At 42.0% G+C, this 26681-nt stretch overlaps 1 protein-coding gene across 1 annotated transcript in view; it reads left to right on the top strand.

The window, feature by feature from the left end:
• HSPA4 (heat shock protein family A (Hsp70) member 4) overlaps window positions 1-26681 on the top strand; it is a 41989-nt gene extending 15308 nt beyond the window's left edge. The window contains exons 7-19 of the mRNA XM_075009773.1: window positions 1650-1894; window positions 3161-3237; window positions 3689-3840; window positions 5018-5124; window positions 5496-5629; window positions 6197-6378; window positions 10406-10495; window positions 12269-12421; window positions 21535-21660; window positions 23658-23765; window positions 24909-25028; window positions 25993-26154; window positions 26424-26681. Coding sequence (XP_074865874.1) covers window positions 1650-1894; window positions 3161-3237; window positions 3689-3840; window positions 5018-5124; window positions 5496-5629; window positions 6197-6378; window positions 10406-10495; window positions 12269-12421; window positions 21535-21660; window positions 23658-23765; window positions 24909-25028; window positions 25993-26154; window positions 26424-26630 — 1863 coding nt within the window. The 3' untranslated portion in view covers window positions 26631-26681. The remainder of the gene's footprint in view (window positions 1-1649; window positions 1895-3160; window positions 3238-3688; window positions 3841-5017; window positions 5125-5495; window positions 5630-6196; window positions 6379-10405; window positions 10496-12268; window positions 12422-21534; window positions 21661-23657; window positions 23766-24908; window positions 25029-25992; window positions 26155-26423) is intronic.

Below are 26681 nucleotides of genomic sequence, written 5' to 3'. Positions count from 1 at the left end.
TGCAATAAAACTGACAAATCAGATACATAGGAGGGGGATGAGGGTGGAGGGATGTTAATTCTCCTGTCTGAGATAATTAGGAGCATCAAAGGAAGGGAAGCAGTCTCGTAATGTGTGAGGTAATTGATGTCTCTGTTCATACCACATGTTAATGTGTCACATATGTATATGAATTCCAACTCACAAATTTGTCGCGCTCATCTGTTTTTAAATTTTTTGCTCCAGGACACACATTCCCTGGTCTTTAACAGAATGGCCCACTCCATGGAAGTGTTCACTGACCAGCTTGTGTGTCTTGAGGTTCTTGATGTCTGCTCTGTATCCATTTATTCTTTGGCAAAGGTTTTGCCCAGTGTGCCCAATGTACCTAGTGGCAGGGCGTTGTTGGTGCATAATGGCAAATATAATGTTGCTGGAAGTGCATGAGAATGTACCTTTTGATCTTGTAACTAACATGGTTAGGTCCAATGATGGTATCCCCAGAACAAATGTGGACAAAGTTGGCAGCGGGGTTTGTTGCAAGGAAAAGTTGCAGAATTAGTATTACTGTGGTGTAGCCTGTGATTGCTGGTGACAATCTTTTTCTTATGTTAGGAGGTTGCCTATAGGAAAGGACAGGCTTGTCACCTAGGGCCTTCTGGAGTGTAGCATCATGATCCAGAATAGGTTGTAGGTTTAGTGATGCATTGCAGGGGTTTGAGTTGGGGACTATCGGTGATGAGTGCTGTTCTGTTGGTCTTCTGGGGCCTGTTTTGAAGTAGCTGGTTTCTGGGTATTTGTCTGGCCCTGTCAATTTGATGTTATTTTTTTTTTAAGTTCTCCAGGTGGGTAATTAAGTTTTATGAATACTTGGTAGAGGTCTTGTAGCTTTTGGTCTCTGTCAGTAGGATCAGAGCAGATGTGATTGTATCTAAGGGCTTGACTATAAAGTAACACATTGTGTGCTGGATGGAAGCTGGAGGCATGTAGGTAAGTGTAGCAGTCCATTACAAAGACTGCTTCCCTTCCTTTGATGCTTGTAATTATCTCAGGCAGGACAATTGACATCCTCCCCATCCCTTATCCCCCTCATATGTATTTGATTTGTTGGTTTTTATTAACTTCTTGGCCCTCTCTACTTCTGAATGTTAGTCTGTATTGGAAATGAGATTAAGCTGATGAAGTGGGTCTGTCCCATGAAAGATCACTGAATCATTTTGTTAGTCTTTGAAGGGCTACATTTCTGCTGTTTTGTTAGAGTACAGACTGACACGGTTACCTCTGTTGTTGTTCAGCTTGCTTTCCTCGGTCACTTTTTGGTGTAGTGTGAGAATAAAAAGTTGAACTAACTTTTCCAAGGTAACAATACTGCTTTTGAGAGTAAACATGTGGGGAACTCGAGCTGTTAGGCTGTTCCAGCACAAAGCATTTACCTTCTCATGGAAGCAGTGTGAGAATGAAGCTGAGCAATATATTGGATTCTTTCTGGTTTTGCTCCTGACACTGTCACAAAGGAAGATCTGTGTTGGATGAGCCATGTGTTCTCCTTTTAAACAGAATCAGAATGCAAATACAAGTTACTGAAACAAGCTGTTCTGGTAGAAAAGTTGCTTAATGTGTACTGGTCACTAACTGATTTTAGTGATAATCAATCCTTGTCTCATTTTTAGGTTCTTGCTACAGCATTTGACACTACGCTTGGTGGCAGGAAGTTTGATGAAATGTTAGTCAACTATTTTTGTGAAGAGTTTGGGAAAAAATATAAATTGGACATCAAATCCAAGATCCGTGCATTGCTGAGACTATTTCAGGAGTGTGAGAAACTGAAGAAGCTGATGAGTGCCAATGCATCTGATCTCCCAATGAACATAGAATGTTTCATGAATGATATTGATGTTTCTGGAACTATGAACAGGTATGTTCAGGTTGCTTAGCATAAAGTCTGCATTGATTTTAAAAACTGCAAAAATAAGGACCTAATTTGTGTAAGTACAAACATCTTTAGCACACTTTGGTTTCTGGCTCTAACTTGAGTTGTTAGTGGAATACTCACCAGTGACTCTTTAGGAGCCTACACAAATCAAGAAGGCTGTCTGAATTTTAGTGTCCAAATCAAAAGACAGTTGTCAGTCTGGCCATAGATCACAGTATGAATGGGAATGACAGTTGAAACATCTTGTCCTTACAGGTGTCATGTTTACCTGTGTTCTAGTATTAATTTAGAACTAGTACAAGTGATGGCTCCTGCAAAATTCACAATGGGATAAATGTACATGTGATGACAAGGGGATTTGACTTACTAAGCTGTCTGTGGCACTTCTTAGCTAACTGAAGTTCGTTAGAAGGTTTCATGTTGGCATTTAACAGTAATAGGAAACAGGCTTTCTCTTAAGGAACAATGAGCAGGTGTATAGCAGAATAGCTCATAAATAGCAATAGTGAGAATGATCAGGAGAAGAGGTGAATTGACTAGTAGTATACACTATTTCATAGAGGTGGTTGCTGCTTTTGCATTAATATTTTGCCGTCTCTTGCCCTATATTTGCAGCAGAAGCTAACAGCTTAGTAGCGCTTATGGTAGAATCTAAACTTGGAATCCTTTTATCACCATTAACAGGGCACTTATTTTCAGACTTCATGCTGCTTGGTTGCATGTCAGAACCCAAATCCCAGGGACCTTCAAGTGCAAAGAAATCAGTTTACCCTTTTATTCTTATTTTTTTGTTTGTAATTAATGCATGTGACCATGCATTAATTGATATTATGTAAGCTTTTCAGAATGGTAAACTGTACCTTGAGGTATGGGACACCAATCCTGATTAGGAGTCTTTGGTCACTATCTTATTTATAAGAGGTGGCTGGAGTTGTAGGGACCATGGCAGAATAACTATCATTTGTACAGGCATCTGTCTCCAAAAATATATACCAAAATATCTTAGTCTTGGATTTTGCTTCTGGTGTGGAGCCAGAGATGTTGTATATCACACATTTGTGTAATATTCAGCTTCATTGTCTTATACAAGAAATTGCTTCAGTGAAACATAAAGCTTATAACTATTATAGGCATCTGGGTGAAGAAATTTAAAATTGCATTATCTAATTTCAGCTGTATACATATTCATTTTGCCATTTAAATGCTTGTTCATGGGAGTCTAACTTGACATATGGCTTCTTCCCACAGGGGCAAGTTTTTAGAGATGTGTGATGGTCTCTTAGCTAGAGTAGAACCACCTCTTCGCAGTGTTCTGGAACAGGCTAGTAAGTGTACATGCATTCTCTTTATATTGCTTCATAGTACATACCCAGGATTAAAACACGTCTGTTTTTTAGATTTGTTGGACTTTTGCCAGATCTTAAGTTAAATTTTACTCAATTTTATATAGCAGTTGAAATGCAGGTTGCCCAAAAATTCTCTTAAGAATTCCTGTGTAAAAACTTTTCATATCTGAGAATACAAAACTGTAATGGTGGCTAGAATAACATTAAATAACATTTCTAGAGATTGTATTTATAATCAAGTTCAGTGTAAAACAAAAAAGCAGTCCTGTAGCACCTTAAAGACTAACGATATTAGGTGATGAGCTTTTGTGGGAGAGACCCACTTCCTCAGATCTGCAGTATATTTTTTTCTTGTAAAGAGGATCTAATTGCTAACTTTCTGTAAGAATTTTTGAATTGGAAAGTTGCTAATGTGTATGTCTCTTTTCAGAATTAAAGAAGGAGGATATTTATGCAGTAGAAATAGTTGGTGGTGCTACAAGAATCCCTGCTGTAAAGGAGAGGATCAGTAAATTTTTTGGTAAGGAAGTCAGTACAACTTTGAATGCAGATGAGGCTGTTGCACGGGGCTGTGCATTGCAGGTAAGAAGCAACTGCCTGTGTACTAAGGGTTTCTTGAGTCTGCTGTTGACGTCAATAAGCATTTAAGCCCAAAGGCATGATGTGCTTCATTATCAGGGACTGAGCAACCTATTTCACTTCTTGATATGCATATGTGTTGTAGAAGTGATTTGATAGTCTCACTGTGTGGACTTAGCTGATCAGCTGAAACGTCTGGCTGGGTAGCCAGCACAACCAAAAACTTGGCATGGTCATCTAAAGTACATACCCAGTTGTGAGTGAAAACAGTGAATGCTAGATAAGCATGCCAAAATCTTGTAGTGGGGGGAAAAATAATTTATCTGGCAGATGGTTTTACAGAAGAATTTAGCTAACACTAAAAATGGGAGGACCATAAATGTGATCATGAAATTGGGTAAAGTAAGATTGCGTTATATTATTGCTTAGTTTAAATGTACTTTATATATTTTTATGCCTATGAACCATAGTTCAAGTAAGGAATAAGATCTAACTTGATTTAAATTCTTACAACTGGAAACTACATTGTTGTGACACTTGCTATGTCAACTTGGGAGCTGTGCTGAAATAACACAAGTGTTAGAGTGACAAGGTCAAAGGTCTGGTAATGTTTGTGTATCGTTTTAAAGTAAAAGCAAACACTATGTAGTGAGCTCTTTAAGCAATAATTGTCACTTTTGACAACTAATGCCTTTTCAGCCATTGTAGTGTATCTGTTTCTTGTTCTAGCCTTTGAGGAAATGGTCTGTCCTTTAATTATTGGTTGAATGCCATAGTAATATGTCTCTTATAGTAAAAAACCCTAATTTAGCAGGGATTTGTGTCATATGTTAGTACTAAAACCATTTTACTGGAGCTATTAAAGTATTCAGAACTAGAAAACTTGCTACAAGATGGTCTTGAATGAACAACTGGAGGAGAAATTCTGTCCTTTTAGAAGGAATACTAACAAAGCATGACGGTGTCTAAAGGTGTCTTGTAACTCTGCACTCAGTAGTAGTAAAAGTACATTACTCTATTACAAGAGGAAAAAAACATGAAAAATGTAAATGTCTAACTTGGAGTTTAAAATATATTTGTAATGGTAATTAAACAAATTTATAGGTGGGCAGGCAGTAATGCCGGACCTTTGTTTTCATTCTGCAACAATTGGACTCAACCCTTCTGCTGTTTCTTACAGTGTGCTATATTGTCCCCGGCTTTCAAAGTGAGAGAATTTTCTATCACAGATGTAGTACCATACCCTATTTCTTTAAGATGGAATTCTCCAGCAGAGGAAGGGTTAAGGTAAGAATTTAACACTATCAAACTTGGGTATGCCTATGAAATATCAGAACAAAAGCTGCTGAAACTTCCAGGTAACTGGCTTACTGAAAAAATTCTTGAAAATGTACGTGCCAGAGATAGTAAGAGTAAAATGTGCTCATTTTAACTTTTGTCATGTTAAATACTCCAGCAGAATATGAAGAACTGGTTTATTGAAAAAGCTAATGAGCCTTTGGTAGAATGGTGGTTAAGGTAAACACATATTTTGTTCAGTAAACTTATCACCTCTTTATCCATCTTGATCAGGCATTTGGTGGTTCTGCTAAGTGTTAATGTGTATTTCCTTCTAGCTATTACACCTCCTTACTTTCTTACATCTTTCCCTTCCACAGTAACTGTGAAGTTTTCCCCAAGAATCATGCAGCTCCATTCTCCAAGGTCCTCTCATTCTTCAGAAAGGAGCCTTTCACTCTTGAGGCTTACTATACTTCTCCCAAGGAGTTGCCTTACCCGGACCCTACTATAGGTAAAGAAATAGGGAAAGGGAAAAATAACTAATTCCATATGGTTGGAAAAGGACATGGGTTTGGTGCGTGGGTAGAGGACTGTTATTTCTTGTCTGATGTTTTAGGTCGTACTTTGCCATCCCACTGTGATGATTATGATACTGAGGGTGTGTTAGTACACAAGTATCTTTGGACAGTCTTTCTATGACTCAGGTAGGGTTTTAAAGCTGCATTAATGGAGGGGAAAAAAATCCTAAATTCCCAAACTGCATTACTTGGAGGAGACATTTTATTCCAAATGGAAAAATAATGTTGTTGAGTGTTTGGCCAAAGTTGAAGGTTTCCTAAAAATACCCACAGCCACTTTTCCACATGCCATATTTCTATACTTGAAGTGTGCCCAGGAAATAAGGGACTAACTACAAAGTAAAGTGTGTCATTGTGATTAATTGAAGAAAATAAACTTGGCAAACAACTTCCACAACTAGGTTTAATTGCAGTCTGTTACCAGTAATAGTCAGAATCTGCTAAATGTTCACTTTTGATTATTTACCTTAAATATATCTCTTCTCTCTTGAAATGTTTAGCTCAATTTTTGGTTCAGAAGGTCACACCACAAACAGATGGATCCAGTTCAAAGGTGAAAGTCAAAGTCAGAGTAAATATCCATGGGATTTTTAGTGTTTCCAGTGCATCTTTAGTAGAGGTTCATAAATCTGATGAGAATGAAGAGCCCATGGAAACAGATCAGCAGGCGAAAGAGGAAGAGGTAATGCATATTGCTATGGAGCGTTTCTAGGAAAGAACTTGAGACTGAGAACAAACTGACAATTCAGTTTGGCGTCAGTTTCAGAAAAGAGCCAGGACTAGCATACTAACCCTCTAAACCAGATTAAGTAACAATTGTAACCTTCCATCCACATTGCTGATTGTGTCAGGTAGATTTGAACCCAGCATGCAAATGTTGATTAATTCACTTAAATTATGATGTAAGTATTCAAATGTAATGTATTAGTCCTGCCTTTTCCTAAAACATGGACTAAATTATGGGCAAGTCACAAGTGGGTGGTCTCTGTCTAAGGAAGGCTTATGACTTGAGGACTGGGTTGATGACACAGCACATTTAAGAACACTGTCAAATATATAGGGATGATAATACATGGCTCTTTTCCTGAAAGGTAGTCGTCAGGTTTGCTGTGGAGGCCCCTGGAGAGGCACCTTCATGGTGTAGTATACAGGGCTCTGTTGAATCCTCACTCATTCTGTTTCTTCTTACTGCCACTGGCTGTTGTTGAAGCATTCGTTGCCTTATTTTGCAAGTTATCCCTAGCTATCTTATATTGTTCACCTTTGTTACTTAGAATATAGTTAGTGCAGATATTGAGTTTTCTTTGGGTGGTTCCTCCCCCCTTTTTTCCTAAGTTCTCCTGGGACATGCAGCAACTTCAGGGGTTAAAGCATTGTGACTCCTGCAGCAAGCCTGTGCTCAAAGGGGACCCACTTGCTGTTTGCCTAAAGCGCTTAGTCAAGGGACATTTACCAGATAAACTCAGCATCTTTAGGGCTTCAAACTATATAAGCAGAGACACCAGGGTTTGTAACTCCTGCCTTTATAGAGTTAATGTGCCTACTTTGATACACGCACACCTGCCTTGGCACTACTTGTGCCAGCACACAGAAAAGAGGACCATAGGGAGCAGCATGGACACCATGCTCTGGCACAGGGAACTAGCTGCTCAGTGTGGCACCACTGGCAATCTCCAGTGCTGCACAAAGGGGATAAAAAAGTGGACTTGAGGCAGCTCACCAGCCAAGAAGGCCAGTAACCCCCTCAGCATGCTGCATCCCTTGTCAGGACAGCACAGAAAGTGTAGCCATTCCAGCACTGCCAGCTGTCTTTAAGGGCCATTACATCCCAGGTTCAGCGGACTCTCTGCTTTTCAGGGTTGCTGGAGGAGGACCTAGATCTCGCCATCACACTGGACACCGTTCTAGACCATGTGGCACAGATGTGAGCCACCTTAATCAAATGGACTCATTCTGAATATACCCAAATCCACAGTGGTCCCGATAAGGGCGAAAAATAAACTTCATTGCAGGATGAGAGGCTACCTGCCAGAGTCCTGCTTTCACATGATCATAGATCTCGCAGGCAGTCTCTAAAAGTTCCGCACTACCATAGCAAGGAACAGCATGAGGCTCAGACACATGGTACAGCAGGTTAGGTTGTGCCTTCACGTTCTACAGGCCTGGTTTACCCACATGTACAAGCCCAACAGGGACTCTCTGGACAGTCGAGTTGCCGTCCCCATCTCAGTTCTTGAATCTTAACTGGTGGTTTCAACCTCAGGAGTGCTCTTCACCAGTCTCCAACCCACTTTCTGCTCACAGATGTATAGGAGACTTGCTGGGGACTGGGGACTCTGGTCACAGAACGACTGCTGAACATCATGTCAGAGTTCAGGGCAGTTGGCCTTGCTTGCCAGATCATTCTTTTCCCAGCTACAGGGCAAGTGTCTCGTTGCTGACAGACAATGCTTTAAGAATGTTGTATGTAAACGGAGAACGTGGTGTTCACTACTCTCCCCTTTACCTGGAAAACCTTCATCTGTGGAACTCTTTTATATAGCTCACCACATCCATATGGAGGCCTGTTACCTGCCAGCTGCACAGAACAACAGAGCCAATCACCTCAGCTGCTCCTTCAACATAGACAAGTGTTTGCTCAGGGCAGATATTGCTCCCTCCATCTTCTAGAGGTGGGGCCCAGCCCCATGTGGACCTGTTTGGGACAAGAGGCAACAGGAAGTGCCACCAGTTTGGCTCCTTCCAGAACCACAGTTGTAGTTCCATGATACATGAGTTCAGATAATGTGGTCCAGTCACCCGCAGTAGGCATTTCTGCCCTTCCTTTTAGTACACAGTCCTCAAGAGCCAGCAAGACAAGACAGAGCTCATCATGATAGAATGTGCATGGCTTCAGCAGCATAGGCTCAGCGTGTGATGAAGCACTTGGAAGACAAGCCAATACCCCAGCCTCCCTATCGTGATCTCATCACTCAGGACCACAGACAGTTGCAGCACCCCAATCTTGGAGTCGCTTGACTTCGTGGTGTGGAAACTGCCTGGCTGAACCAACTAGAACTGCAGTGCTCAGACTGTTAGCAAGGGTGGATGTAAAATCCCATGTAATTAAGCTAATCAATTAAATGTGGAGGAAGGGAGTGGCTGTGGCACAGCTGGGGAAAAGGAGGATGCTCTGGCAGGCCCAGAGTGTCCCCCTGCCCACAGCAGGCTAATTTTTTATAGTCTTTTGTTCCTTTATCTTTGCTCCAGCCGCCTCTGTTTAGCCATAACTGGTAGGCCGCCTCCTGTTTAGGGTGAGGCATGCCAGTTCAATGTTAACATCCCTATGAAAAAGATCCCTTTTGGGCATAAGGAAACCTTCCATTCAGGTGGGATACCTACCAAAATGGCATCTGAAGGGCATTAGCTCACAAGAAACAGCTATCCTATTAAAAACCACAAGAAGTCCTGTGGCACCCTATGGACAAAATTTTTGGAGCATAAGCTCTCATAGGCAAAGACTCACTTCATTAGATGCATTGGTGAAGTGGGTCTTTGCCCACGAAAGTTTATGCTCCAAAGTTTCTTGGTCTACAAGGTGCCATAGGACTTCTTGGTTTTGTGGATACAGCCTAACATGGCTACCCTTCTGCTAGATATCCCATTAGCACCTGACTACATTTTATACCTGAAATATCAGTGACTGGTGCTGTTGTCCATTAAGGTCCACTTAGCAGCCATGTGCCTTCCACCTAGTGATGGGGAATGAACTGTTTGTCACCCCATGGTGGGGAGATTCTTCAAAAGTTTGGAAATATCTAGGTCAGACACCCTGCCCTACAGACTCGTGGATCCACCCTTAAAGACCCTAGTGATTTTGCACCCCATCCTGGAAGGTGGCGTTCCAAGTGGCTCTGGACCCTTATCTCCAAGCCACCACACGCTCATGTTTACAGTGACAAAAATGCATCTGGGGTTGCTGCCCAAGGTGCTTTCCCACATCCTTGTAAACCAGGACATCATCTACTGGTTTTCTTCCCCAAATCTCAGAAGAGTGGGCTTTCCAGTCACTGGATGTCAGTTGCACCCTAGCCTTGTATACTGAATGCACAAAGTCGTTTTGTAAGTGACCACAGCTCTTTATTGAAACAGTTGGAAAGAATGAAAGGACTCCTCATCTTGTCTCAACACGTCTCATAGATCACATCCTGCATCAGGGCCTGCTATGACATGACTGAGGTCCCAGCTCCAGCTAGATCCCACAAGAGCACAAGTATCATTTGGCATTTCTCTTGCAAATCTCAGTTCAGGACACTTGCAGGGCAGTGACATGGCCATCTGTTCATACTTTCTCATCCTACTAGGCAAAGGGTGGGGAACCTTTTTTTTCTTGGTTGGAGGGCAGACATCAGTGACAAGGGGAAAAGCCCTCATGCTACAGCACCCTGGGCTTGGGGACACATGTGCGCATGTTCGTGCCAAGGCTTACTGTGAGCTGTAGATTCCTTACGTCTGCACTATACCATAACAGGCAAAGGATGATGCAGCATTTGATAGAGCAGTTATTTAGGCAGCAGCTTGATGACTCCAACTCCTTCTCCAGGTAAACTTGAAGAACACTCTGTATACAAGCACAGAGACCAGTCCAGAAGTTAAATTGGGTGGGTATACAGTCGTATTAAACTAAATATTTAAGACTTAGCTCTACTTGTGTTTTTCTCTAATTTCAGAAGATGCAAGTAGATCAGGAAGAGCAACAAAAGAATGAAGAGCAGCAGCAAGCACAAGCTGACAATAAGGCAGAGTCTGAAGAAATGGAGGTACTAAATGTCTTTGTCTCATTTGTTTAGCTTATCTGATTGTAGAATTTTGTGTTCTGGGATGTTTGCCCTGTAATATAATCAGGACCTATTCTCCACTCCTAGCCACAGAACCAAGCTGTAGAAACTTGAGCTTTCACTTAAACGTACAGTAGGGTTGCAACAGAGGGTTTGGTTTCACTTAAGCATACAGTGGGGTTGCAAACGTACAGAGGGTTTGGTGTTCAGAAACCTCGTGAATGTTAATTTTCGTGAATACAGAAGGCACTCCCCTCCCCAGGGAAGTGGTGGCTGTTGGTGCTCATGAATGAATAACTGAATTTCCAAACCTTAAGTTCACAAGTGTGGGGACCTTGCTGTATTTGTAGCTCTCTTGTTTGTGATTAGTACCTTAAAATTATGAACAGAGCATAAATGGATGCAGTGTTGTGAATCATTAAAAAAGATAGAGAATAATGCAGAATATCTTATTGCCTCCATATAAGCCTATAGTATGCTCTCATCTTGAATGCTGTGTACAGATGTGGTCACCTCATCTCAAAGATGTATTGGCATTGGAAAGAGTTCAGAAAAGGACAACAAACATGCTTTTGGAATGGGTACCATATGAAAAAAGATTTAAAAGACTGGGACTCTTCAGCTTAGAGTGGAAAGTAAGGGAGGATATGATAGATCTAGAAAATCACGACAGGTATGGAAAAAGTAAATAAGGGAAAGCTATTTGTTCCGGTAACATAAGAACTAGGGGGCCATCAAGTGAAATTAATGGGTAGGAGGTTTAAAACAAAAGGAAGTCTGTTTTTTTCAGGCAGCACACCATATGCCTGTGGAATTTCTTGCCAGCGGATGTGGTAAGGCCAGGAGTTTAACAGGGTTCAAGAACTAGATAAATTCATGTAGGTTAGGTCCATCAGTGGTTGCTATCTTGGGTGGGTAGGAATGGTGTCCCTAGCCTTTGTCAAGAGGCTGAAAATGGATGACAGAGGGATTGCTTTCATGATTATCTGTTCTGTTCACTCCCACTGGGCCATCTAGCATTGGCCTCTGTTGGAAGACAGGATACTGGGCTAGATGTACCTTTGGTCTGATCCATTATGACCTTTCTTACAATATTACATTTTCAGTTAGGTGCCACATCAATGAAGGGCTTTTGGTTTTCTGGGTTTTTTTCCTGTGGGTGAGTGGGCCCTGACCCAAAAAAGGTTCCCCACCCCTTCTCTAACTAGTGCTTTAAACAAAAAAGTGCTTAGCCCAATCTCTAACAGTATTACTGGTACCAAATGGTCCCACTGTCTGCTACTCAGCTGCCAAAACTACGAATTTCCCCTGAACAATGGGAGCATTGTAGTTTAGCTTTCAATTCAGAAATATGTGTCATAGTTAAAACAAAACTTGGAGCAGCATAAAACTAAATTTAATTTTAAAATAAGTAGCACATGATTATTGATCACATGCAGCTCAGTATTTAAATTCATTTATTGAAATTTCTCTTTTCATATAAGTGAAGCTGCAGCCTAATTTTCTTAATGCCAAAATAGGGCTGCAAAATCTATAGACTGTTACAGAATTTCAAGGCATCCAAGAACTCCAATCACAAGCAGTTAGACAGCACTGACAGTTAGCTCTAGTGTATTAAAATGTCTCAGTTCTGTTATGATGTTTAACAAGTGCAAATTGAATTGAGGGCCCTTTAGTGACTATTGTATCCTGAAAGTGCATGGTGTGTGTGTTTTTTTTTTTTTTTTTTTTTTTTGTTTGTTTGTTTAAATCCAGACATCTCAGGCTGGCTCAAAAGATAAGAAAATGGATCAACCTCCTCAAGCCAAGAAGGCTAAAGTAAAGACTACTACAGTGGATCTTCCCATTGAGAATCACTTGTTGTGGCAGATAGGGAAGGATATGTTGAACTTATTCATTGAGAATGAGGTAAATTAACCAAATGGTACTTTTACCTTTGTCTTCTAGGCCATATTCTAAAATATTGTGGTGTGCATAGACACTGCTGGTCAGAAGGTGCTGACTCTTCTCATCTCTTGCTGGGGAAACGCAGCAGAGAGAATGAGGAGTTTGCATAACTAACTTTTTTTCTGTAACAAGGGCAAAACTACTACAGTAATTGTTAAAAATCAACACCTTGTGATGAGCAGCTGCTGTAGCTTGCTGCAGGGATGTTTTGTAATTGGAAATAGGGACTACAGATACTTTCCGGGGGTCAAGTAAAGGGCTTTGAACAGGCTTTGAAAAATTTCAGAACCCATAACTTAACTGATTATTACTGTATTCATCACATTAGTTTGAGACCACCCCTATCTAATCCTTTGCAAGTTAGTGCTTTCAGTGGAAAGAGGTATCTTTTATCACTTAGATCCATGGTAGAGACTCTTGAAGAATTCCATAGAGATGTAAACACCCGGCATCCCGCTATCAATCTAAGCCTTAACCATTCTACACAAGAGATCCATTTCTTGGGCACCACAGTACAAGTCACTGATGGCCAAATCGGTACCACTCTCGACTGGGATCTCACTGACTGCATTGTTACCTACATGCCTCCAGCTTCATCCAGGACGCATCATGGAGTCCAGCGTTTGTAATCAAGCCCTTAAATACAACTGCATCTGCTCCAGTCCTACTGACAGAGACCAAAAACTTCAAGATCTGTATCAGGTGTTGGTAAAACTTAATTACCCACCAGAAGTTTTTTTTTTTTTAAAAAAAGACACGGCCAGATGAATACCTAGAAACCAGCTACTTCTACACAGGCCCAAGAAGGCTAATAACCACAGCACCACTTGTCATGACGTATAGCTCCCAACTGAAACTCCTCCACCATATCATTGAAAACCTACAACCTATACTGGAACATGATGCTACATTCTCTCAGGCCCTGGGTGACAGACCTGTCCTTTCCTACAGACAGCCACCTAACCTCAGGAGAATTCTCACTTGCAGCCACATGCCACACCACAGCAATACTAGTCCTGGAACTTTTCCTTGCAACAAACTCCACTGCCAACACTGTCCACATATTTACACTGGAGACACCATCACTGGACCAAAGCACAGTGGAGCTCATATTCCTGTACTTCTACCAATGCGAGATATGCCATCGTGTGCCAGCAGTGCCCCTCTGTGTATTGGACAAAGGGGACAATCACTTTGCCAAAGAATGAATGTACTCAAATCAGACATTAGGAATATGAATATACATAAACCTGTCATTGAGCATTCCAAATGAGCAGGCTATAGCATTCAAGACTTGAAATCCTGCATTCTAAAACAGACTTTAACACCAGATGACAGAGGGAGGCATCTGAAGTGGAGTTCACCTTGGATAACGCCTCAGACTCAAGACATCACTTACTGTGTGCGTTACAAGGACAGTTTCCCCACCTTTATTTTTAGTGATCCCAGGCAGCCCACTTAACAGTAACTTGCAGTAAGTAATGTTCTCCTTCTAGTACTCCTGCAGGTTCTTCATGTAGGTGTTGCTGTGTCTCTGTGCTGTGATCAGATGATTTGCAGAAGTGTCATCTCCCCCTAGTCCCCTGTGCATGTGCTGCATGTACATAAGAGCCAGCAGGTGACATCACTGCCCTGAGGAGAGGTGTGCAGCACAGGTCTCCTCAGTTTTTTTTCTCCTATCCTCAGCTGTGGATGGGTGCAGAGTAGCTCTTTTCCTGACTTTGGGGAGGTGCTCAATTTTGACTTTGCCTCATGCCTTTCCATAATAATTCTAATAGTTGTTTGTTTTTAAACTATATTTATCTCAGTGGGTGGGGGGGGGGTAGAGAAAGGCAGTGGCTGCTGTGCAGGCACGGCAGCAGCTTTTTTTCTTTCAACAGTTTTCTCTCAAAGACAGCCTGTGCCTCTGTGGAGAACTGCGATACCTGTGGAGGCGCTATGCCCATGTCTGATGGGCACGTTTCATACCTTGAGTGTTTGGGTAAATCCCACAGCATTTCTAAGTGCCCACATTGCCAGGGTGTGCCACCAAGAGCATGTAAGGAACATGAAGCACATTTAAAGTCATTACTTTGGCAAAAGTCCTTCTCAGTCAGGGACACACCAAACGTGGTTGCAGCAAAAGATCTGAGATAGGGTAGCTACATTGCCCTGCAGAGACTTTCAGGCTGTGACAGTTTCATTGGTTTGCACTCCATCTGAGTTGCCTTGCATTCTCTGGTGCCTCCCATGTCAGGTACTGTAGAGAGCTGCAGGTCCTCCTTGGCAAGGAGATCTGAGGGAGAAATCAGGGAATCCACACCAATGGGTGCCTCTACGGCTTTTGCTCCTGAGAAGCAACATATGCCTCCACCAGTGCTGCATTTCCCAGTGCCATCAATATCTGGTGCTGTGAGGAAATGCTGAAGTGGACTTACCAGAAGAACTGAGGCAGAGATCAAGTGAGCCATGTCAGTTGGCACTGCTGAGGCATGAACTTCGGGAAAGCTGCATATACTTCCACCGGCAGCTCCTAGCAGCTCTGCATCTATGGCAGAACGGGCACCATTTTTTTCTTTTTTACCTTGGAAGACTGCTTCACACCCTTCCCCTCCTGCTCTCTGTTTACCTCAGGCTTGTAGCAGCTCCTGCTGCACATATTTTGCAGTTTTTGCCTGCCTACTTTACCAGGCTAGAGCCTTTTTATTAACTTGAAGGGACTCTGGATAAGTGCTAACTGGGGCAACCTTTGCCACCTCTCTGAGGGTCTTAGGACCTGGCGAGCATGCCTAAGCATTCTGGAAAGCCCACATCTACAACAGCTGACCATCAGGGCTGTTAAACCACTGCCTGCTTCTTCAACACTGAGCAGTGCGGTATTTATTTCAAGTATTTTCATTTTGTTTTCTGTTTTCTTATTTTCACCTGAGGAGACAACCTCAGACCAGTTCCCTCAATCCTTATCCCCCCTGTTTACTTCAGGCTTCTTGCATATATTTTACTGCTCTTGTCGTCTTATTTTTACCAGGCTCAAGTCTTATTTGCCTGAAAGGGCGGGGAGGGTGTTGCTGAGAATACAGGGTGTTCTTGAGTGAGCCTTATCTTGCTTGTGTTTACACAGCACAGCATTTATTTTGCTGCAGCACTTCACTACTTCTGCTTCTCAACACCCTGTTTACCTTATTCTTACAGCAATGTCAGATAAGTAGCTGCTGCTACTCCAGCTGTGCCCTTTACATCCTCTAAACCACCAAAGAGTGAATGCAGATGCTAACCGGGAATTCCCCTCACCCAGTGAGGATGATACCAAGCTGGCTCTGTTCCCTTGTGGGGCTCTGGACAAGAGATTACCTGGGCTGCCATTTCCTACTGCACCCTGAGAGTTGCAAGACCTGGTTGTAAGACCCAAACAAGCAGGCAAGCCCAAGCCAAATGTGGCTCAAATTTGAAGCCATGGCTTTGCTGGCACAAACACTGCATTGTGCTACTGGGAAAACTAGCAAGTCAAACAGAATCTCATGCTTGACCCCATCAGCATATGCACTTGTCCTGCTGCATGACCAGGTAGGTGTCTGAAGCTGCAGTATTGCTTGCTGCCTGTTTCACACTTGGACCCTTTCACTTTCTGGGACCAGTTGAGGGCAACCACAGTGCCTTCCGCTTTATTTTGGTACTGATGCCTGTCCATCACTGGCCAGACTGTATCAGTCAAACGTGACAGTCCCTCCCTACTCCCTGTACAGCGAAGAGCAAGCAGTGTCCGTCAAACGTTGTCTCACCTAAGCGTCCCTCCCATCTCAAAGGGCCGAATCGGCCACGATCAATGATGACTTAGTGGCTCCCTGGCCAGTGGCAACTACCTGTTAGGTCCATGTGTCTCACCTGGCCCTACTGGGATCTCTAGGTGCCTCTAACAACATACCAATAGCAACAATAATGTCAACATGCTGCTCAGCCCTTTGAGACATACTTCAAACTCTCTTTGGATGTGTCTGAGGATCAAACTGAGTCAGACGAGTTCCTTGGTGATGACTCCTATGATTTATCACACACACAATTGCAGCTCTCCTCTGAGGATATGCTGATGCCACTGCCTCCCTCTACAGCTGATGACTTCAAATTGTTCCTGTATCTCTTTAGAAGGGTGGCTAACATGCTAGAGATTCCACTGTCATAGCCCAATACCCAACATAAACTCATCAGCATACTCCATGCCATGCTGTCAGTAAAACTGGTGGTGTCCTTCTGGATCCAGCTAAACATGTGGCAAACACCAGCCACCATTTTGCCAGAGAGCAACAAGGGTGACAGAACATATGTTGCCTTGCAGGCTGTGGAGTTCCTCTTTCACACACTCCTACTAATTCCCTCATGATTGCTGGTGCCAACCAGAGGGATAAATAGTTTTTAACTAAATGTGCTCCTCCTGATGAGGAGTGGAAGTGACTTGAATGCGTGGGTAGAAAGGCCTTCTCTGCTTTCCTCCAGCTACATATATCAAATTATACAGCATTGCTGGCAAAATATATGCACACACATGAACAAATGCCTACCCTTATTTGAATATATTCCAGATCATAAAAGAGCAATTTACAGACAATACTAGTGAGGGCTTCCTCATAGTGAGGACAGATCTACAAGCCTTCATTGAGTCTGCTGACACTGCTGCACATTCCTGAGTGATTATCATAGAATCATAGGGCTGGAAGGGACCTCAGGAGGTCGAGTCCAGCCCCTCTGCTGACAGTCTCATGGCTCCATTTCTTTTGGTTTCCCAAAGGTGGATCAGGCAAGAGTGGAAGATCTCCCCTTTGAAGATCCAAGACCTTGCAAGAGTTTAGACATTTCCTTGCACTCCCTGAAAAACTCCACAGCCACCCTTCGCACGCTGAGTATTCAGGTTCCTGTGTGAATCAAACAAAATAAGAATCCCATCCTGCTTATACCATACATATGGTGACATTAGATAATGCAGCTGCTGCTGGTCCAGCTGCGAGCTCTGTAACAATTTAAGAATGTAAATGTAGATGCTAATGCGGAATTCCCCCGCCAAGCCTGCTCTGTTCCTCATGAGGGCTCCACACAAGAGCTTGCTGGGGCTGCCATCATCTAATGCGCCTCAGAAGTTGCAAGACCGGGCTTCAATATCCAAACGTCTGGACAAGCCTAAGACTAATGTGGCTCAAAATCGGAGTCATGTTGCTGTCACAAACACTGTGCCTTGCTACTAGCAAAATACTGGATCTAACAAAGCCCCAGGCTTTACCCCATTAGCATGTCTGCCTATCGTGCCACATGGCAAGGTAAAGGGTTGACAGCTGCAGTACTACAACTGGCTGATGACTCTTGATCTTCCAGATGTCTATATGCAGGAAAAACCTCAGATATCTGGTTGGCTGACAACACTTCCAGTACTTGGTACTTCCGTTTGGCCCCTCTGTTTCACTGAGGCTATTCTCCAAGGTACTGGCAGTAGTGGCAGTTCATTTGCGCAAGCAGAAAGTTGCATCTCCTCATATCAGAATGACTGCCTAATAAGAGGACTCCCTGCAAAACACACGCAACAGTTTGCAAAGTAAAGGGGTAGCAAAGAAAAGTAAAACTTTCGTAGATACACCATCCTTTGAACTGCTATTCACTAGGTCACTACAAAACCAGTCTATGGAGGTGGCTTTCACAGTGGCAGTAACATCAGCAAGAAGCGTAGGAGAAATTGCAGCCCTCAGGGTGGACCCTCCTTTCACCAGAGATGAAGTGATACTTATGCCCCATCCAAACCCTCTCCTCAGGGTTTTATTACTCACCCTTGATGAAAGGAAAGCAGTTCCATTCATCTTGAGAATTAGATCAATCAGAAAATTTGCCATTCTTTGTGGCATGGTCAGGGCCTTATGCAGGAACAGCTCTTTCAGCACATCACCTGTCCCAAGTGGTTTGCAGGTTACATACACGCTCCATGCCAACACGGAGGCAAACAGCCTCCATACAAAGTGTCTCCCCAAGAGTCATATCTGATTTTCATGTAAATGAACCTATATACTCATTTTTCTAAGTTTCACTCCTAGGGAGGCTGTATTGCATATACGAAGTGTTTAGATGTGCACTTGCTTTCTACCTCAATAGAAGCAAACTAAATATGAAATCTGACCAACTTTTTGTACCATGGTTGGGGCCACATGCAGGAAAAGCTCTTTCCACACAATGCCTATCTGAGTGGATTGCAGATTCCATTTGCGCTGCATACTAATTTAGATGCAAGCAGCCACCACAGTCTTAGAGCCCACTCTGACAGGAGTGATGGCTGCAACAATTGCTTTAGTTAGTAATATCACTCTGGTAGACATGTAGAGCAGGCACCTGGTCCTCACACCATACATTTTCAAAGCATTATGTGCTACAGAAAGGACTGATACCTGCCACTGCCTTGGCAGATGCTGTTTTACATTATTCTACTTAAAGACTCAAATATCTACCCTCCAGCAAATTGGATACTGAATGGAGTCACCTATGTGGAGCACCTTCAGGGAGCATTCGAAGGAGTTGTTGTTACTCATCTTCGTGCGGTAACAGTAGTTCTCTGCGGGTGCTCCACACCACTTCCTTCCTCTCCTCTTCTTGGAGTTTGAGAGTTTCAACTTCAGGTAGAAAATGAACAGAGGAGAGCTGTGCCATGTGTGTGCGCTCTCTCTCTCCTCAGTATGGTGACATCCCCTGACAGCTCCTACACATGTGGGGGTGGGAGGGTTGAGGGGGAACTGCTCTGCAGAGCTTCTGATCTACAGTGCAGGGATGTGCTGACACCTCTGTGGAGCACCTGCAGGGGGACATATCTCAAAGAACTGTTTGTTACTGCATGAAGGTGAGTGACTTCTTTTCCACCACCCCTTCCTGCTCTGTGGGGGAGCTGATTCATCAGTTTTTATTTTATTTTTTTCCCCATCTTTCTGGTAAATTCTCCATCTCAAGTTACCATTTATGAGGATTTTCCAGATCTGAAGCGGTGGGTCTGTCCCATGGAAGTTCATCAGCTAATAAATTATTTTGTTAGTCTTTAAAGTGCTACAGGACCGCTTTTTTTGTTTTGTGAAGATACAAACTACCACAGAACCTCTCTGTGACTTGTGAAAATTATTAAAGGCATTAAAGCATGTAATGTAGGTAGGAGGGGGACAAATTAATTAAATACAAGCTCCAAATGAGACGCTAGCTGTAGTTCTTTGCCCCCAGAAACTGCAGATCCTTGGGTCGTGTGGCATTTGGGGGAAGCTGTTACTATGTCAGTTAATGGAGGCTGCTTGCCTTAAAGCACAAGATTTTTTTGAAACCTTAAATGGTGACAACGCTACATTGTGAAGTAAACTAACTTTTTTCAAAATAGTGTAAAGAATTCAGTCTGACAAAAAAAATCCCTTTCACACTGTTTATAGCACCTACGTTTTTCTAACTTGCATTGTTCTTTATTTCACTAGTCCTGCATTGCTTTATAGACTTAACAGTTGCTCTAAAGCACTGTCACCTGCTCCGATCAGCCAATCCATCTGGTGTGTGCTCCTAAATCATGCATATCTAGGGCCACAGCCAGAGCATTTGTACTTTTAGCTACCTGCACAACTCAGATTGCATTAGACCTGGAATTCTTCATTATGTCAGTGGTCACTCTTATAAGTGGAAAACTCAGGTATACCATGTTTTGAGTTTGATCATTATGCTGCTTAGCCTGGTTTAAAAGAATTAATTGGCTATTCAGTAGGTGAGTAGGAGACCAGTTCTCTGAGACTGTACATTTTTTCAATCCAGGGATTGTCACTACAGCAACCAACAGAGTCGCCACTTCTGATTGGACTCTTCAGTCCACTGTGCTATAAATATAGGCTAGCCTATCAGTGTCACTATCTTCTGGTGAGATCTCCTCCATTTTGGGAGTTTGTTCACCAACCACTTCCGTTTTTCAGAGTTGTGAAACTTGAAATACTAGTCCATTTGGCAATGTTTCTGATGTAGCTGCTTCTTCATGCCTCTGCCTGACTTGCCTGTGATCTTGAGGCTGAGTGACTGAAATAAGCAATTTGTTGGCAGAAAAATGTTCTGTGCGCCAGAGTTACGTCTCATGATTTACGAGCTTCAGTTTGCTGATGAGTTACCAATTGCATTGGATGCTAGAAGGGTAAATGCAAGTGTTGCTCTGCTAGTTTTTTCATTTGCTCAGGAAGTATTGACTGTGCAAATGGTTGGAGAATGGGAATTTCTGGTCTTCAGTGGCTGCTGGAGGGGTTAGTCTCAGCCCCTTGAAATGGTTTCCTTTCTCCCTGTGAGGCTAGAGCTGTATTACAGCAGAAGATCAGCCTGATCAGGGTCCATCTTCTTGAGTTTCATCTTGCGCGTGCACGCAATGACGCTCCCAGGGATTGATTGACCCCATACTCCTCACGAGAGGTGAGGCGTAAGGACAGTCACAGAGAGAAATGCTTCTGGCAACCTTCCATCATGTGGACAGATGTGAAAGTCAATCACAGATAAATTGATTTCATTTATGCAGTTGGTTCTACTTACACTTGGAACTCTGCCTCTCAGAGCAGATTGATGATACTTTGATCACCAAGAAGTATTTCCTTTCCAAACCAGATCTTTCTCAGTGGAGAGACTGAAGCAGAGTGGAAGTGCCAGAGTAAAGCATAGAAGCCTAATTGGGAGCTTTGGAATTGGATTTGGTTCCTAAACCCTTGGTTGCGTTTACAAAGGCATCCCTAAATAGAAATACAGAAATCCTAATGGAAAGCAGGCTTCATCTCAAGGAACCAATGGGAAGGAGAATGTTTTGTTCATCAAATGAAATTTAAGCTTTGTCAACCTTTGGGGTATAATCCATCTGTCTGCTTCTCAGTGATTGTACCATGGGCAGATGAGCTTAAAAATGCATTTCCCCACAAAGACACTCAATTGAAATTTGCTCTGTCTTGATGGCTTATCTTGTGTCAAGATGCATCCATGCATTTGCTTCTACCTGCTCCTCAGTATGTTGTCTCATGCTATTTCCAAATAAAATTTTAATTGAGCTCTAATTCTTGAGTAAGATTGAACTAATTTTCTTTCTGCAGGGTAAAATGATCATGCAGGATAAACTGGAGAAAGAGCGGAATGATGCCAAGAATGCAGTAGAGGAGTATGTGTATGATATGAGAGACAAACTTTGTAGCTTGTATGAGAAATTTGTTAGTGAAGATGTAAGTATCAGTTTGACTAATACCTTTTTGTTCTTTAGTGGTCAGATATTTCAGCTCTTCTTCCATGACCAGTCTCCAAACCTGGGATGTCAAATACCTTGGTGTTGTATGTGGGGGTGGGGGGTGTCCCTGCTTGGTATAATCAGAAATGACGCTTGTATTTTTTAAGAAAAGTAACTTTCTAGTCCTCATGGTTATGAGGATAAACATTCTACATGAGGAAACAAGCACAAATTGATGATTTGCAAATTACCAGACCCCTTGTTCTCGATGCAAATCTCCTGCGTTCTGTGAATTCAGATTCCAAGGCCAGAAAGGACACTTGCAGTAATCTTAGAATTTTCCCAAAATAATTGCTAGACAATATCTTTTAGAAAATATTCAGTGATGGAGACTCCACCGTGACCTTTGGTAAACTGTTCTAATGGTTAATTATTCACGATTAAAAACTTGCACCTCATTTCCAGTCTCAACTTGCCCATCTTCAGCTTTCAACCATTGGATCTGCTTATTTTTTCTAATAGATTCAAGATATTGTTAAATATTCTTGATGTAGACATTAACTGTGATTATGCCCCTTCATTTTTGTTTTAAACCAGTTATTACTGGGGAAAATCCTGGATTTTTTTTTTTTTTTTTTTTGAATAAAACAACCTTATTTTTCATCCTTTTGCGCAATTCAAGTATTTTACAACTTTTTAAGGAAAACATCTTGAAGCTTATGTATCATGATGATTGCCTTACGATGATAATTAGTCTGTGTATATGCAAAGCTGTCAAAGTAAAATTATGTATGGGTTTAGAACAGGGCTGAGCATTTGGGGGCCGGAAAAAAGGCAGTATACTTCTGCCTTTGCAGGTGTGGGGCAGTTACAGCTCTTGCTGGCCACAGATCACTGTTCAGAGCCAATGGAAGTGATAGGGAAGCAGTGTGGAGCGGGACATCACTTTCCGGTGCTGCCATTGGCCATGAATGGCAATCTGTAGCCAACAAGAGCTGCAAATGTCCAGTATGTGTGGAGGTGCAGGCAAATAGAGTTGTGGGCCCACTAGCAACTAACTCGGGTGGCGCTGATCTAGCCTGCAGAACAGTATTTGCCCACCCCTGGTATGGAAGATACACATAAGGAACAAACAGAGCTGGCATACAAGCCTGCAGTGCCTGCCCATCAGAACATAATACTAAATCTCATGCTCACCACATAAATATTTCAAGCTGTTAGCAGATCATGATTTACAACGTTTCTGTTAAAAAGGGAAGAAAATGGAAATGGATCAGAATGTTTTAGAACACAGGCATTCAAAGATTTAAAATAAATACAAAAGAAAAGGATGATATTGAGAGAATACGCTGCAAGTGGTGTGGCCCTGTTCTAAATGTAAAGCTAATTGTTCTGAGTTTGCTACGGTAACTTTTTTATTCAAATGAATAGGTTTTTTTTGAGAATTAGAGATACTGCTTGCTTAAACTCAGAGGTGGCATTAGGTTCTGAGTTTCATTTTAGTTGTGCAGCTAACCACATCAAATTCCATTCATCAAAGCATTAATCCCCTGAGGAATTTCCATCCATTCTTCTGCCTACCAAAATAAACCACAGAATTTACCTAGAAAATTTGGGGGTAGAGGGCTGCACAATTTTAACCTGTTTTTTTTGTTGTACTGATGGCCACGGATAAATTTGCAGGAAATTAAATAGAATAGACTGAAAGTTAACGTCCCTAACTGTTGGTCTGCCCTTAACCTTTTCTGTGTTAAACAGAATCAGTTGAGCTCTTGAGTATATCACCATGGGATTTTTATCATTTTATAATTCAGTACCACATTTCTGCTGTACACCACTTCATGCTTTTTTTTAAGAAGAAAATACTGAACAGACAACCTGTCTGACATTTTTTAGGAAACGATACACAAATGACACCAAATGTTGGTCACTTTTGACTTATGGGAGAGAACTTCTGAATTCAGTACTTAATTCATATTGGTTTTTTGGTCTCAGGATAGAAATAGTTTCACTTTGAAATTGGAAGACACTGAAAATTGGCTGTATGAAGACGGTGAAGACCAACCCAAACAAGTTTACATTGATAAACTAACAGAACTCAAGGTAAGTAGCACTTCAGCACTGTAACTGTCATCTTCAAATCTCAATTGAATTTATTCCACTTCAGCTGTAAATTAGGTTTAGTAGGTCCTAAATTACTTAAGTTGGGAGGTGATGTAGCTTGCAAGCATGGAGAAAATAACTAGAGCATAGGCAGAAGAAGCTTTTAATTGAGCCTAAAGTGAAAGGAAATGTTAGTAATGTGAGTGTTGCATTGTGTGGGCTTTTCTTTCTCCTGAATCTCTTTAGAGGGGGAAGAAAAGCTAGATGAGAGAACTATTACTTGTGAAAAGGCAGCATAGGTGACCTAGAACAGGAAAATATCTTTTTAGAAACATGAATCTTGAAGTTACAAGCTAGAAGAAGAAAACTACCTTGTCAGTGATTTAATCCTGAAGTTAGTTGTTCTGAATCTCTTGAACCTTTTAGCTAAAGTAAAATGGAAGTGAAAGGATAGCTATATTTTGTATTGACAGCAAGGGAGAGGATGCTGTAATGTATTCCAACTGAGAAGGAATAATGAACTATTAAGTTTTTTTTAATAAGGACCTTCTAATTGGTCTTGACAAAGCTTTTCCACAGTGGCTTTTGTTTGATTATAAAATATTGAAGATGTGAATAAGTGGAGCTCCATACTTTCACTCAGCAATAATGATGAAATCCACGGAATACCAGTATTTGACAAATGTGGGACATGCCCTCTGAGTTGGGAACTTTGAGTGCACACCAGCAGCGTCTATGCAGATCAAATACTCTACCACAGATTAGTATGCTTTAGAAATTGCACTCCTTTAGTGCTCTTTGCTGTTTCACGCACACAAGCCCTTAGCTGACAGAGATCATGAAACAGTAGTTTGGAGACATGAACTGCCTCTACACTCAGTTTGTACTAGCTAGAATGTAAGTGATAATCTGATGTCAACAGTGAACTTTCACTTCCCATCAGATTGTGGGGAAAAAGGGAGGGAAGCATATTATGAAGAGCTTGTACAGCATGTGTCAGGGTGGGAAGAGGATGTGAGACTTAATTTTTTTTCCTAAAAAGTGAGGAGGGGGCTCAGCTTTAAAAGCACAGCACTATTTCCCTGATTTTGAAAGTAATCACTGTAGGACCAATAAATGTTAGTAACCTGTTCTTAATTTCAGGCTCTGGGTCAGCCCATTCAGGTACGGTTTCAAGAATCTGAGGAAAGACCAAAAGCATTTGAGGATCTGGGGAAGCAAATACAACAGTATATGAAAGTTATTCATGCATTTAAAGCAAAGGTATCTTCAGTTTATTAAATATATTTCCATCTTTTTTTTCAGTGTAAGATATGCTGGCAGTGGCCAACAAACAATGCAGTTTTCTGGTTTAGAGACTAGTGGCAGGACTTAATGTCCCAGTACTCAGTATTGACTGACTTTACTGTGAATAAAACTAAGATTCTTGTATGGTCACATAATTGGAATGACTGCCAGTGATACTTGTAAGCTATCTTTCTCCCAGACTAGATCCTGCCACTAAGGCTGTGTCTACATTAGCTCCCAACTTCGCATGGCTCCCAATTTAGAAGGCAGCATGGTAAGTAGGGCGTCGGGAGATTGCTAATGAAGTGCTGTGGTGCATATGCAGCACTTCATTAAGTTAATTCATTATGCTAATTCTCCCCCCCCCGCAGAAACATGGAAGTGGCAAACTTACAAATGCCAGCTTGTGTGTAGCCGTGGCTAACCCGCCAGCACTTCGAAGTCCCTTTACTCAAGGGTCCCTCAAAGAGTAAAGGACTTGGAAGTAGCCTGGTTACTTTGAAGTACCAGCAGGTTAGCTGCAGCTACATGCAAGCAAGCACTTGGAAGTTCGCCACTTCAGAGTTGCCACGGCGGAGAACTAGCTTAATGAAGTGCTGCCTATGCACCCCAGCACTTGATTAGTAATCTGCTGACACCCTACTTACCATTCCCCCTTCAAAGTTGGGAGATAGTGTAAACACAGCCTAAGAGAAATCAAGGCATGTGAAGTTTTGCTGCTTCCATTTGACCATACTCAGAATGGTAAAGTGGGTTACTCAGCTATGGTCTGCCCTGCTAATGTAAAATAGTTTCCCTTTGGGCAAATTCCAACTGGCAGTCCATACTGAAATTGGAGGCTAAGAAACAAAACAGGTATGTTGCCCAGTGGTTTAAAATACTAGCATCACTGTGCAAATTAAATACAATGTATAAATGTGTAATTTTCTTCATCCTTCAGGATGACCAGTATGACCATTTAGATGCAGCAGATATGGTAAAAGTGGAGAAGAGTGTAAGTGAAGCTATGGAATGGATGAACAATAAGATTAATCTTCAGAACAAGAGAAGTCTTACTTTGGACCCAGTTATAAAGACTAAGGACATACAAGCTAAAACTAAAGTAAGATCTTGTTTCATATTTCTTTCCAAATTCAAAATCAGTTTCCTTTTGTATAAGTGGTATCCTTGTTACCAGTGTGTTTTACTCAGAGCCTCTCTGAGCATAGAGAGAACGTGGGAAATAGAATATTGTTTTCAACAAAACCTCCCAAACTCTAGTGCCTTCAACTGGGAATATTCACGGTGTCATTGTAAGCTACTTTAGGCAGTGACAGCAGGTAGAAGCCTTCATATATGCTCTAACATAAATTCTCTCCACTCTTATTTTAGGAATTGACCAGTATTTGCAATCCTATAGTGACAAAACCAAAACCCAAGGCAGAAGTCCCTAAAGAGGAGCAAAATCCAGCTGAACAGAATGGACCAGTAGAAGGCCAAGGAGATGCCAACATAGGGTCCCAGCCTCCTGAACAGAGCACTGATACAACTGCTCCAACAGCTACAGAAAAGAAACTTCCAGAAATGGACATTGACTGAATGTCAGCACTTGTTTATATTACAAACTACAATAAAGCTTTAAATTGTCAA

The sequence above is a fragment of the Carettochelys insculpta genome, chromosome 15, assembly GCF_033958435.1.
Source record: "Carettochelys insculpta isolate YL-2023 chromosome 15, ASM3395843v1, whole genome shotgun sequence".
Taxonomy (NCBI): domain Eukaryota; kingdom Metazoa; phylum Chordata; order Testudines; family Carettochelyidae; genus Carettochelys; species Carettochelys insculpta.
The sequence above is the reverse complement of the archived record's forward strand: the minus strand, read 5'-3'. Positions and strand labels throughout refer to the sequence as shown.